The sequence below is a fragment of the Primulina huaijiensis genome, chromosome 2, assembly GCF_012295235.1.
Source record: "Primulina huaijiensis isolate GDHJ02 chromosome 2, ASM1229523v2, whole genome shotgun sequence".
Taxonomy (NCBI): Eukaryota; Viridiplantae; Streptophyta; class Magnoliopsida; order Lamiales; family Gesneriaceae; genus Primulina; species Primulina huaijiensis.
Genome location: NC_133307.1, coordinates 3,468,863 through 3,480,011, shown reverse-complemented (window position 1 = coordinate 3,480,011; position 11,149 = coordinate 3,468,863). Strand labels below are relative to the sequence as shown.

At 34.4% G+C, this 11,149-nt stretch overlaps 1 protein-coding gene across 3 annotated transcripts in view; it reads left to right on the top strand.

Moving 5' to 3' along the window:
• Positions 1 to 2,587: 2,587 nt before the first annotated feature.
• LOC140964495 (eIF-2-alpha kinase GCN2) overlaps positions 2,588 to 11,149 on the top strand; it is a 28,463-nt gene continuing 19,901 nt past the window's right edge. For 2 of the 3 annotated variants that reach the window (XR_012172892.1, XM_073424338.1), the window contains exons 1-11: positions 2,589 to 3,013; positions 4,441 to 4,509; positions 4,592 to 4,651; positions 4,723 to 4,828; positions 6,415 to 6,519; positions 8,296 to 8,694; positions 9,830 to 9,961; positions 10,047 to 10,133; positions 10,215 to 10,301; positions 10,393 to 10,504; positions 10,958 to 11,075. Coding sequence is in view for 1 of the 3 variants with exons in the window: in XM_073424338.1 (XP_073280439.1) it covers positions 2,898 to 3,013; positions 4,441 to 4,509; positions 4,592 to 4,651; positions 4,723 to 4,828; positions 6,415 to 6,519; positions 8,296 to 8,694; positions 9,830 to 9,961; positions 10,047 to 10,133; positions 10,215 to 10,301; positions 10,393 to 10,504; positions 10,958 to 11,075 (1,391 nt within the window). In the remaining 2 variants the exon portion in view is untranslated. Of the gene's footprint in view, positions 3,014 to 4,440; positions 4,510 to 4,591; positions 4,652 to 4,722; positions 4,829 to 6,414; positions 6,520 to 8,295; positions 8,695 to 9,829; positions 9,962 to 10,046; positions 10,134 to 10,214; positions 10,302 to 10,392; positions 10,505 to 10,957; positions 11,076 to 11,149 lie in introns of all 3 variants that reach the window. The other variant, XR_012172896.1, reaches the window with a different exon arrangement.

Genomic DNA, 11,149 nt, shown 5'->3' with positions numbered 1-11,149 from the left:
CACTGTCACTTTAATTAATATTTTATTTTCATTTAAATAAAATCATTTAACCACTTTAATTACTTTCATCTATTATTTAGTATTATATTTTTATTGAAATATAAAACTAAAAAGTTTATAACGATTATTTTTGAATAACTAATTTGTAATAAAATAAATATTAATAAAATTAAAATATTTATAACGAACTATACAAAACTAATTTACCACAAAACAATATTTATAACATTAATAATAAAAAAATTACAAACCATAAAACAACATTTATAATAATAATAATTGAAAATTAGTCATTCACGAAGATACTTAAAAAAATACATGAAAACAGAAATTACAAATCACACATATAGTCAAATACATCAGTCGTTCACTCATCATGACGACATGTCTCCCAAATGTGTTCAACCAAATCGTGACGAAGCTGATGATGCATATGACTATCACGTAACTCTGTATTTCTTCGAAGGTATTCGCCAAATTCTGTGGTTGAACCCTGATTGGCTATGAAATTATCTCGTTCTTCAAAATCTCACATTGATATTGCATGACCCTCGTCCTCAACAATCATGTTGTGTAAGATAATGCATGTATAGATGATTTCTTTGCATTTATCCATAAACCAATGTCTCCCTGGGCCTCTTATAATTGCCCAACGAGCTTGGAGAACACCAAATGCCCGTTCAACATCTTTTCTTGCAGCCTCTTGTCTTTCTTTGAATTTCATTCTTTTGGGATCCTGTGGGCATGAGAAACTCTTCACGAAAGTGGCCCATTCCGGGTATATACCATCTGTTAAGTAGTATCCTTTAGTATACTGTGTACCATTCACAAGAAAATTAACATCTGGTGCATTTCCTTTCAAGACTTCATTAAAAAGAGGTGACTCGTTAAGGACATTGATGTCATTACGAGACCCAGCCACTCCAAAAAAGGCGTGCCATGTCCACAAGTCGGCTGATGCAACTGCCTCAAGCACAATTGTTGGGTAGCCATGATCGCCTCGAGTGTACTGGGCTCTCCACGCGATCGGACAATTTTTCCAAGCCCAATGCATGCAATCAAGGCTTCTTAACATGCCAGGAAAACCATGTCTTTGCTCATGCATTTCAAGCAAACGAGCAATGTCGGTTGCATTGGGTTTTCTTAAGTACACACGCCCATATATTTGCATAACACATTGACAAAATTTGGACAAGCATTCAAGTGCAGTTGTTTCACCCATCCTTAGATACTCGTCCAATTGGTCGGCTGGGCCTCCATAAGCTAGTTGGCGGATAGCTGCCGTGCATTTCTGAAGTGGGGATAAGCATTTTCTTCTCTCCATTTAAAATATCCATCTGGATGATTTTGCAAATCAGTGACTATGCGCAAAAACAGTTCCTTTCTCATTCGGAATCTCCGTCGGAACATGTCATCGGTATAAACCGGCTCAGTAGAGAAATAATCATTAACAAGTTGAATGTGCCCAGCTACAAGCTCTCTGTTCATTGATCGTCTTCTTTGTGCATTTCCATAAGAAGTTTGAATGAATTCAGCCGCTCTATGTTGATTATGCACCATCGTCATGAATAATTCTTCACCAGGATCAGATGTTGTATCTTCTGGAATGTTTTCTCTGTTATTTTGAGTAAGATCTTGAGACATTTTGGAACAAATGAATAGTTGAGTATAAGAGAGAATGTAGACTGGAAGTATTGTGAAGAATAATTAATGATTCATTTCTTACTTATATACATTTTCGTAACAGTTATTTCGTAACGACTATTTTGTAACGGCTACTTAGTAACGACTATTTTGTAACGACTAGTTCATACTTTTATCCACATACCAAATAATCGACCATTTTTTGGTCGACCAATTGGTATTTGGTTGACCAATTTTTAACAATTGGTCGACCATATTGGTCGAATTGTTGGACAATTGGCCAACAATTGGTCGACCAAAAATGGTAGGTCGACCATGTTGGTCGAATTGTTGGACAATTGGTCGACCAAAAATGGTATGGTAGACCAATATTTTTGGTCGACAAATGTTTTCGTCGACCCAAGCTTGGTCGACCCGGATTCTATTTAATTGTCCACTACAGGTTTTGACGCGCGAATACAATGCACACACGTGTCTTAAGTCAGCGTGAAACTCACGCTGGCTTGAAGAAATTAAAAAAAAATTTCAATACCCGGTTACAAATTTGTAACCGGGTATTGCTCTGACACACAAATCAATGCTGTGCAGTGGTGAATATTTAGATGGAGAGGATATTTGGATGACTTGACATGTATCATTATATCCACCATTGTGGATGCCCTAATACGATTTCCAATTTTCTGGACACAGCTAGGCTAGCTCACCCAAAAAAGGTTGACAAAACTTGTGTGAGACGGTCTCACAGGTCGTATTTTGTGAGACGAATATCTTATTTGAGTTATCCGTGAAAAAGTATTACCTTTTATGCTAAGAATATTATTTTTTATTGTGAATATCGATAGAGTTATCCATTTCATAGATAAAGATTCATGAGACCGTCTCAACCTACTCAAAAAGGTCTGAGAGCTCATTTACATGCATATTTGGTTGAATGATCGAAGATTATTTTGTTGACACCACTGTGGGCCTGTGGCTTTACGCTTAACCCTTGTTTGTATATTTCCAAGACTTCCATTTCAGCGCCATCTTTTCTCCCGTTTCCAACTTCAATTCCTCGCAAATTTTTTCGCAGAACACTTCTCCTAGCACCGATACACGAACAAAATCGATTGGATTCGGTTTCATCACCACTCATTTGAGTCGAAACCCAGTGATTTTTCAGAATTTCACTGTGAAAGGCTAAAATTTGATTGCTGATTGAGGTGAAAATTGATGATTTGATTTGTTTTGATAAATATTACGGACTCTGAACAATGGGGCGTAGTTCGAAGAAAAAGAAGAAGCAGGGGGGGCGAAGAACACAGTCCAAGGACCATAATTCAATTGCGGCGGATAGCAGCGAGATTTTAGCTGAGGAGTTCACAGCTCTGTAAGTTTTTCTGCATATTATGTGAACGTGTTATTTCTGCACTGTTGAAATAATCTATTCTGTAAATCGTTTTTATTATTTTTAACTGGATACTGGCAATAAGTCTGTTTACGTTTTTTTTTCCTGACCTTATGCTGTTCTGCATGCGAGAATCTCAACTCTCCAAGGCATGGATACTTTCTGAATAGACCACTTTGTTTGTTTCTATGTTGACAATTTATAGACGAACTTGTGAACTAGCTGGAATCTTTGGTTCTATTTGGTTTTACTGTGGTGACCCGAAAAGGTTTTCCATCTCAGGAAATAAAAGCAAACATTACGATCCCATCTTATTTCTCTCCGAGAATCTCATTGATATCCTGTTTGTTATATTGTAAATTTGTAATCAAAACATTGTATTTTAAAATTTTAAAATGCCCTACACGCCATCAGAGCACACACTCTATATAAATAAATATGGCATATTTTTATATTTAATGACATCTTCTCGAAAAAGAAAATCAAATTTCTAGAAAACATATCTGTGGAATGCTGGAAATGAAACCATATTACCTCTGTATTGTGAATTGATGAACTGAGACAATCTCCTGCTAATCACGTATCATACAACTTTCCGTGTTTGAATTTGAATCGTTCTAAGAGGAGGAAATATGGCCTATAATTTTTTGGTTGTAATATCATTTAATTTTTAATTAGGTTCCTCTGTTTTATGTTAAACAGAGGCTTAAAAAATGCAAAGCAAATTAAAAAATCCTTAATTTCTTAAGAATAACTTCAGATACACAAGACATTATACTTGTAGTGTTAAATTAGATCGTGAATGTGGCAAATTTACACCGTGTTTCAGTAAAGTTTGTCAAGTCCCAGTTAAGGTGGGCTCATAAAACCTCTTAATTTTATGAGTTCAGTAAACAGAACATAGTCCTTTCATTTTGGTGCTTAATCAAGAAATTCATGACCTTCAGAAACATTACATTATATTTCATAAAGTTAGCTTCTCTATTTATAAATGTTTTAAAATCAACTGAAGTTGATTACACAAAAACCTGAAGAAAACAAAGGAGGAAAGAGATATATATTTTATGTGTTGTAAAGAATGTGGAGGAAAAAAATTCAAGAGAAGGAAGAGTGAAGGAAAAGAGAAAAGAATGATTATATAAAGAGGAAAAGAGCAAATGACTAATCGTTAACCCGGGAAAGAAGGCATAAAGTGCTGCAAAGGCTTCAATCTTCCAGCTTCCTTGTATTTATACAGAGGACTTTTTTTGCGATATAACTTTCTCCAAGTGTCTGGTTCTTTTAGTGAATAAGCATATAAATTTACTATATATAACTGTATAGAAATCTTTAGAACATTTTTACTTTGGCCAATAAGCTTCTCATAAAATTTTGTAGCCTACAACTCATTCTAGTTCCTTGGTATATAGGTCTGCCATATTTCAGGAAGATTGTGAAGTTGTTTCTGAATCACCTCTCCAAATCAATATCAAGCTCAGGTTCCTAATTCAATAATGTCCCTCCAGTTATACAACAGCGTCTTTATTATTTTTTACCAATACTTTATGGATGAAATTCTAGGCCGTACTCCAAGGATACAGGATATGAAGAGCATGATATTTCTGCTGTGCTTTCAGTAAGGTTGGATGATTATTTCCAGTTAAATCGCTCCAAATTCAATTTCTTCTTTTTTCCTGACATCCTTATTTTAGATGTTTACACGGTTATCCATACAAATGTCCGAAGCTGCAGATAGTACCAGAGAAAGGTTTACTAAAAGCTGATGCTGATAACCTTCTATCTCTGCTTTATGATCAGGTTGTTGGTAGCCAATTATATGCATAAGTTGCCTAGGACACTTTCTTTTCAACAGTAATATGACGACATGCCATTTTTTCTGTTGATTTGGTTTTTTTACCTGGTTCGTGATCAAGCCTGTTTTTTCTACTGACTTGAAATAAGTGATTGTCTTAGTCTGTCTGTGATCATTGTGGGCTTGGTCTGTAACATGTAGTGAAAACTTTTGTTTTAAATAGAAGATAAATTATCTTTATGTTATTATCCGATTAATGAAAATAAGCCGCATACTTTACCTTGACAAAAGGATAGGGTCAATATATATACGATTTCAACGGATATAGGGGGCACATCATGACATGTAGTTAAAAATCCAATGTAGTTAAATGAATGATTTTCTCTTTCGTGGCAGTGGACCACTAGTCCACTTCTTGTAATGTAAACTAGCACATATTAATAATATTACTAAGTTTCTTATAAAAAAAAAAAAAAATCCAATATAGTGTATACAACTAATAGACATGACCTCTAATTATTAGAATTTTTTTAATGATGGTCACCCAGACCCCTTCACTGTCTTGAGAGCGTAGGCCCTGGACTTCACCGGAATAGTGTCCCTGAGGCGTGAGAAATGCCAAATGTGTATAAGTTAAAAGACAGCTAATTGATTGAATTCACAAGAGCTACAATCACTTACCTAAGCAATAAATGCAGTTTATGCCCTTCCACATGATACTCACAACCCCTTTCAATGTACAAGTGCATCTAGAGCACACTCCAACATAAATAACAATGTATATGCCCATGGTATGTAATGGCAATTTAGGTCCCCACACATACCTTGTGAAATACAACACCATGGACGGCAACGTCAAGAGAAACTGCGGCTTTACAACCTTACAACCCCTTGGCAATGCTCTCAACTGGCCATTGTAAGATTCATAGCCCTCAGTGTATGACATTAAACCAACTGAAGGTTACAGTGATCAACATATTTCAATGCAATACCTCTTCTTTGAAGTACCTCAATTACTCATAACATTAATCAATGTTCTAACACATATACATAATGATACACTAGTCATGTTTTTACGCAAGATAAAACCTATGGAGAAATCAACAAAGTATAACATATTTGGAAGTTGAGCTAACACTGTAGAATACCCAAATGATGTGTGAAAATCCATCTATAAAAATTGTCACATACCAAAAATATTATTTCCATAATGGAGAAACTATTTTTAGTTTTAACAAAAAATACCCTAATTCATTCATAAATAACCAATGGTGACTCAAATCGATGGCATGAATGGTAAATTACGCAATTTCTAGTGGCTAAGTTTATACCTCGAGTATTAGTTCACATGCTATGGAACTTACAATCCTTGAAAATATATTTTAGAGATATGTTACTGGACTTTTAACATTTAATGACTGGTGAAATCATGTAAAATGGATTTGATTAAGAGAGAGTGAGAATTCTTCACTATTTAGTCCTTCATGACACTATTCCTAATTTTCTGTGGATTTATGCACCATATTTCCTGTAAAATTTAGCTCTTCAGCGCCATTGCAGCAGTTTAAAATTCATGTTGGAACCATTGCAGGCAAATTCAAATGCTAGAGAAGGACGTGTGATGATCTACAATTTAGTTGAAGCCGCCCAAGAATTTTTGTCTGAAATTTTTCCTCAAAGGATTCCAAGTGAATTGGTAAACAAATATGTCCTAATTGATCTTAGTTTTCTGGTTTATTGCAGGAAATTTACATTTATTTCTTACCATAGAAACATGGGTAATTATTTGCTGCGACAGTGTGAAAACTTAAAATCCTTCATTGAATGAAAAATTAAAATCTCAAAAGAACAAAAAGATAAATTTTATTTTAGCCGGTGGACATTGTAAGAGGATTGGAGAATCTTGGGGTATTTATGTCTTGATGTGTAATGGCTATGCAAGGGAATATCAGTTGTAGTGAGAGAAAAGTTAGTAGGAAAAGTTTTTCAATGAGAAATAATATGCCAACAGTTACGAGAGAATCCATATTGTTATTCAATTAACTTATAATCCTTACCTGTAACTGATTTTTATTCTTTCGGTCAAGGGGAGAGTTGATGACAGTGAAATTTGGTATGAGAACTATCACTTTTGCAACAAAGGGAAGTTTTAACTTCACAATGAGTCTAATAATTGGTTTTTCTTTTGTCATTGTATTGAAGATTATTATAACTTTTGTCTATTAAAAAATAGTTGCACCCAAAAGAAACCAAAGTATAATATAACCTCTTTGTATAAATGATCTTGAGATCTATGATGAGAAACTAATTTCTTGATAAATTAAAATTTTTAATTTTATAAAGTGAACTCAAGATTCAATCAACATATTTAATTAGCTGAGAAGTAACATGCACTTGATTAATTTAATCAGTTAAAGACGTGCTCAGTTGTTAAAAACTATTAGAAATAATAATGAAGTGATCGAAATAATATACACCGATGAGATAATTGTATTATTTGATGTTTTTTGGTAAGTAAAATAATAAGATACGGAGCCCTAAACATATTAGATAGTCAATTAATTTGCAACATGTGGAGTGCAAGGAAGTATTAAAATAATCAACAATACTTGATAAGTTTTTGTATAATTTGAGTAGTTCTCAAGGATTTCTAAATGCAATAAGAAAAATGTTAGAGATGATATCTAATCAGCTTTAAATGTTAAGAAAAAAACCATAAATGATAGTTTCGTGTCTCAAGAAATATAATATTTAATTATTTTGTTACTTGAGAAAATTATTAATTTTTTATATGAATGATACTACATAATCATGTAAGCTTTTTTTTTTATAAGAAAAATATGATTTAAATAATTTATCAAATTTTATTAAGTTTTTCTTGTAGCACAAGTTGTGACCAAGAAAAATTACTCCTGTATAATAGATGTTATTGATTTATCTATTATTTGTAATTTAATTATCTTAGATAGGATGTTTGAATTTTATTATTTTAAAATATTTACTCAGTTGATAATTGATGCCATGTTATCATAACTGATGCTATGTGATTTTATAGTCGAACAGTGGCAGGACTATAAAACACCGGATACAACATTAATAGAAGTTTTGTGTTATGTTAGACGGAAAAGGTTATTTTAAATTACTTATGAAGTCGGATGATAAAATTACATGAGATTTGTTGCGGATGGCAATGCAATGAGAAATTTGTGATACTAGAAAAGTCTCAAGAGATTGTATGAGCTGTCCAACTTGCATCTGGTGGAGGCTGAACTCTCCAGTCCTTTTGTGATACAAAACCTGTACTAATATCCCTCTTGCTTTGCTATTTTTTATTGTTTTTGAATGTACAAGAATTTTTTCAACTCGATATCTATTCCAAGATTTACACTTCTGAATGAATGGAATTTGTTTATTCAGCTTTGGTGTGTCTATACTTGAATAATGTCTTGTCACAATTGGTTTCTTCTTGTAGGTTCTGAGTTGTGGACCAGATAAGAGTCCTCAGCTCTCTCAGAAGGATTCTACTGTCTCAAGTGGCACAATCTGCTCTTTTGGTGAAGCTTTTGTCTGTAGTCACGTGGATCTTTTCAGTGGTTCTGGGGAGTCATGGCATTGGAATCTAGGAATGGATGAGAGCAGGAAAACAGTACTTTCTCATACTTTTGAAGGTCTAAAACAAGGAAATCGTGATATGAATAAACAAGTAAAGAAGCACATGGATTCGGTTGTTGTGGAGAACGATAAGCCAAGTACTTTACATGAGCACGCGCTTAACCTAGGTGCACTTGAAGAAGAGAGTGAAGAAGAGACTGAAAGTACCAATTTGAGTACCAGTGACTTGGATGAAAAAGGCTCCTCTGGCAACATGAAGGTAGCATGTCGGGGGATAATCATTTAAGATTGCCCTCCTTGTGAAAGAGATTGCTCGTAAACTTACTCCCTACATGACTAAATGAAATTACGAATTAAAGACTTCAGATTATGTAACTAAGGAGTATATATTTAAAGACCCACTCTTCAAAAGGCCCAAGCATATTATAGATTCGAGAGATTCAATATTTATCTTATAATTCTTCCCCACATGCATGTGCTAGTTTTACACTGGTCAGACATAACTGTTTTGAAGAGATGGGTGGCTCTTTGTACTAATGACCTTCTCCATAGCATTCCTTTAATACCGTGTTATGATTATGCACATTTGAAGGATTTGTGGAATGGTCTAATTTCACGAGTTTATGTCGCTTGCACATATTCTTCTGAAATGCATAATTTGGGCCAGATTGAACTTGCAGTCAGCGTTTCCCATAACGACTCTTATACTCGTATCCAAGCATGCAGTTTGAAACTGCCGAGGTTCAAATAAGGATAGCTGAAACCCAGGTTAGGTAATCTAGAATTAGCAAAAGCCTTCTAAGGCCTTTGTGATTCGTTCGATTTGGATTCATCATTCTTTTCGCTATCATATGAGCAATTGTTATGTCTGGTAGGTGGAAAATTGAGGCTCTGTTGTCATGCAAGCAAAGACTTATCTTTCCTTCGTAGGCCAATGACATTAAGTTTTATAGTTAATTGAGTGCCAAACTTTCATCAAACTGATGGACGAAATGACCTCTTCAAATTATTAGTTCTTACTTCTTTGGAAATGGCACATCTAAACTGGAAATCTTCATTGTAATCGATACAAAAAATTTTAAACTCTGAATAATACATAGGCAGGTACAAATGAAACTGTTGAATTTCATCATCTTTTGCAGCATTTACTGTCTTACTCATCCATTATAGCTTGCCTTAATTACTTCTTTGTTTAAATTTTCTCCTTTAATCAGTTATTTTTTGCAAGATACTTCATATATCATATCCTACTTCATGTTTGCCGTGGGAGATCATGCTAGATACAAAGAAGCTCTCTGCTCTCCCTTCCCTCTCTTTCCTTTTTATTTTTGAGCTGATATATGCTTTTGAAGCACTTTGCATCTTTTAACACATGATATTTTCTTGCTTTACAGGATATCTTTGTTAGAGGAAATCTGACCAAAACTGAGTATGATTATTTGGATGATGAGGTTTCAGATTCATTATGCTCTGAGTTTGTTGCTCATGATCAACCTACTCAGATTTCAGAAAGAGATATGCTCATGGTGATTTTCTCATGGTCCCTGGCTATTTTTTTTACCAACTCTGTGAATATCCACTGCAAATATGGGCTAAGATATCTTTCCATAGGCTCACTTGCTTCGCGTTGCTTGTGCTCCTAAAGGACCTCTTTCCGATGCTTTATCCGGAATAACATCTGAACTTCTCGATCTAGGGGTGCGTAGTTCGTTCTATTTTATTAAAAGACCTTACAAGGTCTTTTTTATTTGTTTTGGCTCTAACTGTCATTTTTCCCAGATTGTTTCTGAAGATGTGCGAGATCTGGCTATCAAACCATCATCATCTTTTGACGAGATTTTTGATCGTGTGTTTAGGAAGCATATCGTTAGTCAATTATGCAATTTTCTGAATTATGTGGGCTGGATCTCCATGTAATCAATGATTTCATTACGTTCTTGTGCGTCATGTTTTACAGATTTCATCTAAGAATGCTCCATTTTGGAGAACTGCTTCGCATTATGGAGCACAAAATACTTCTACTCTAAGTTCCCGTTATTTAGGTGATTTTGAGGAACTTCAGCCACTCGGTGAGAATACTTTATTTTTATCTCTTTAATCTAATTCGGATGCATATTTTTCAGCATGTTACTTCCATTAATTTTAAAATGTACTTGAAATTAATTTGACTGTTCAACTTTTAGTTCGACATTGGCGTGTATGTTCATTTACAATAAGATATGTGACCGCGTCATGTATTTTTTTGAAAAAACCCTGGCTACTGTTGATATCGGTATTTACAGGATGTTAATCTTATTTCGTAGTAAGCAAGGTCGTTGTTGCATGTAAACCAATGAATATGTGTCATATGCAGCTTGTTGATATATTTTTTTTTGTTGTCGAAATTCATAGTAGTTTCTCTGATTCCGTCCAAATTGTATTGTTGATAGATTTCCTGGAATCAGTTTTTGTATGTGTGATCCTTTGATGACCGTTTGCAGTGTTATACATTCATTTGAGTAAATAATACATTTTCCTGACAGGTCATGGAGGATTTGGTCATGTTGTGTTATGCAAGAATAAGCTTGATGGCAGGCAGTACGCTGTGAAGAAGATTAGGTTAAAGGACAAGAGCCTGCCTGTAAATGACCGCATATTGAGGTGTGTCTTCTGACAGTCTTTGAGAAAAATCTCTTGCTTAACTGTTTAGAAGCATAATTGCCTGCTCGTGGAGC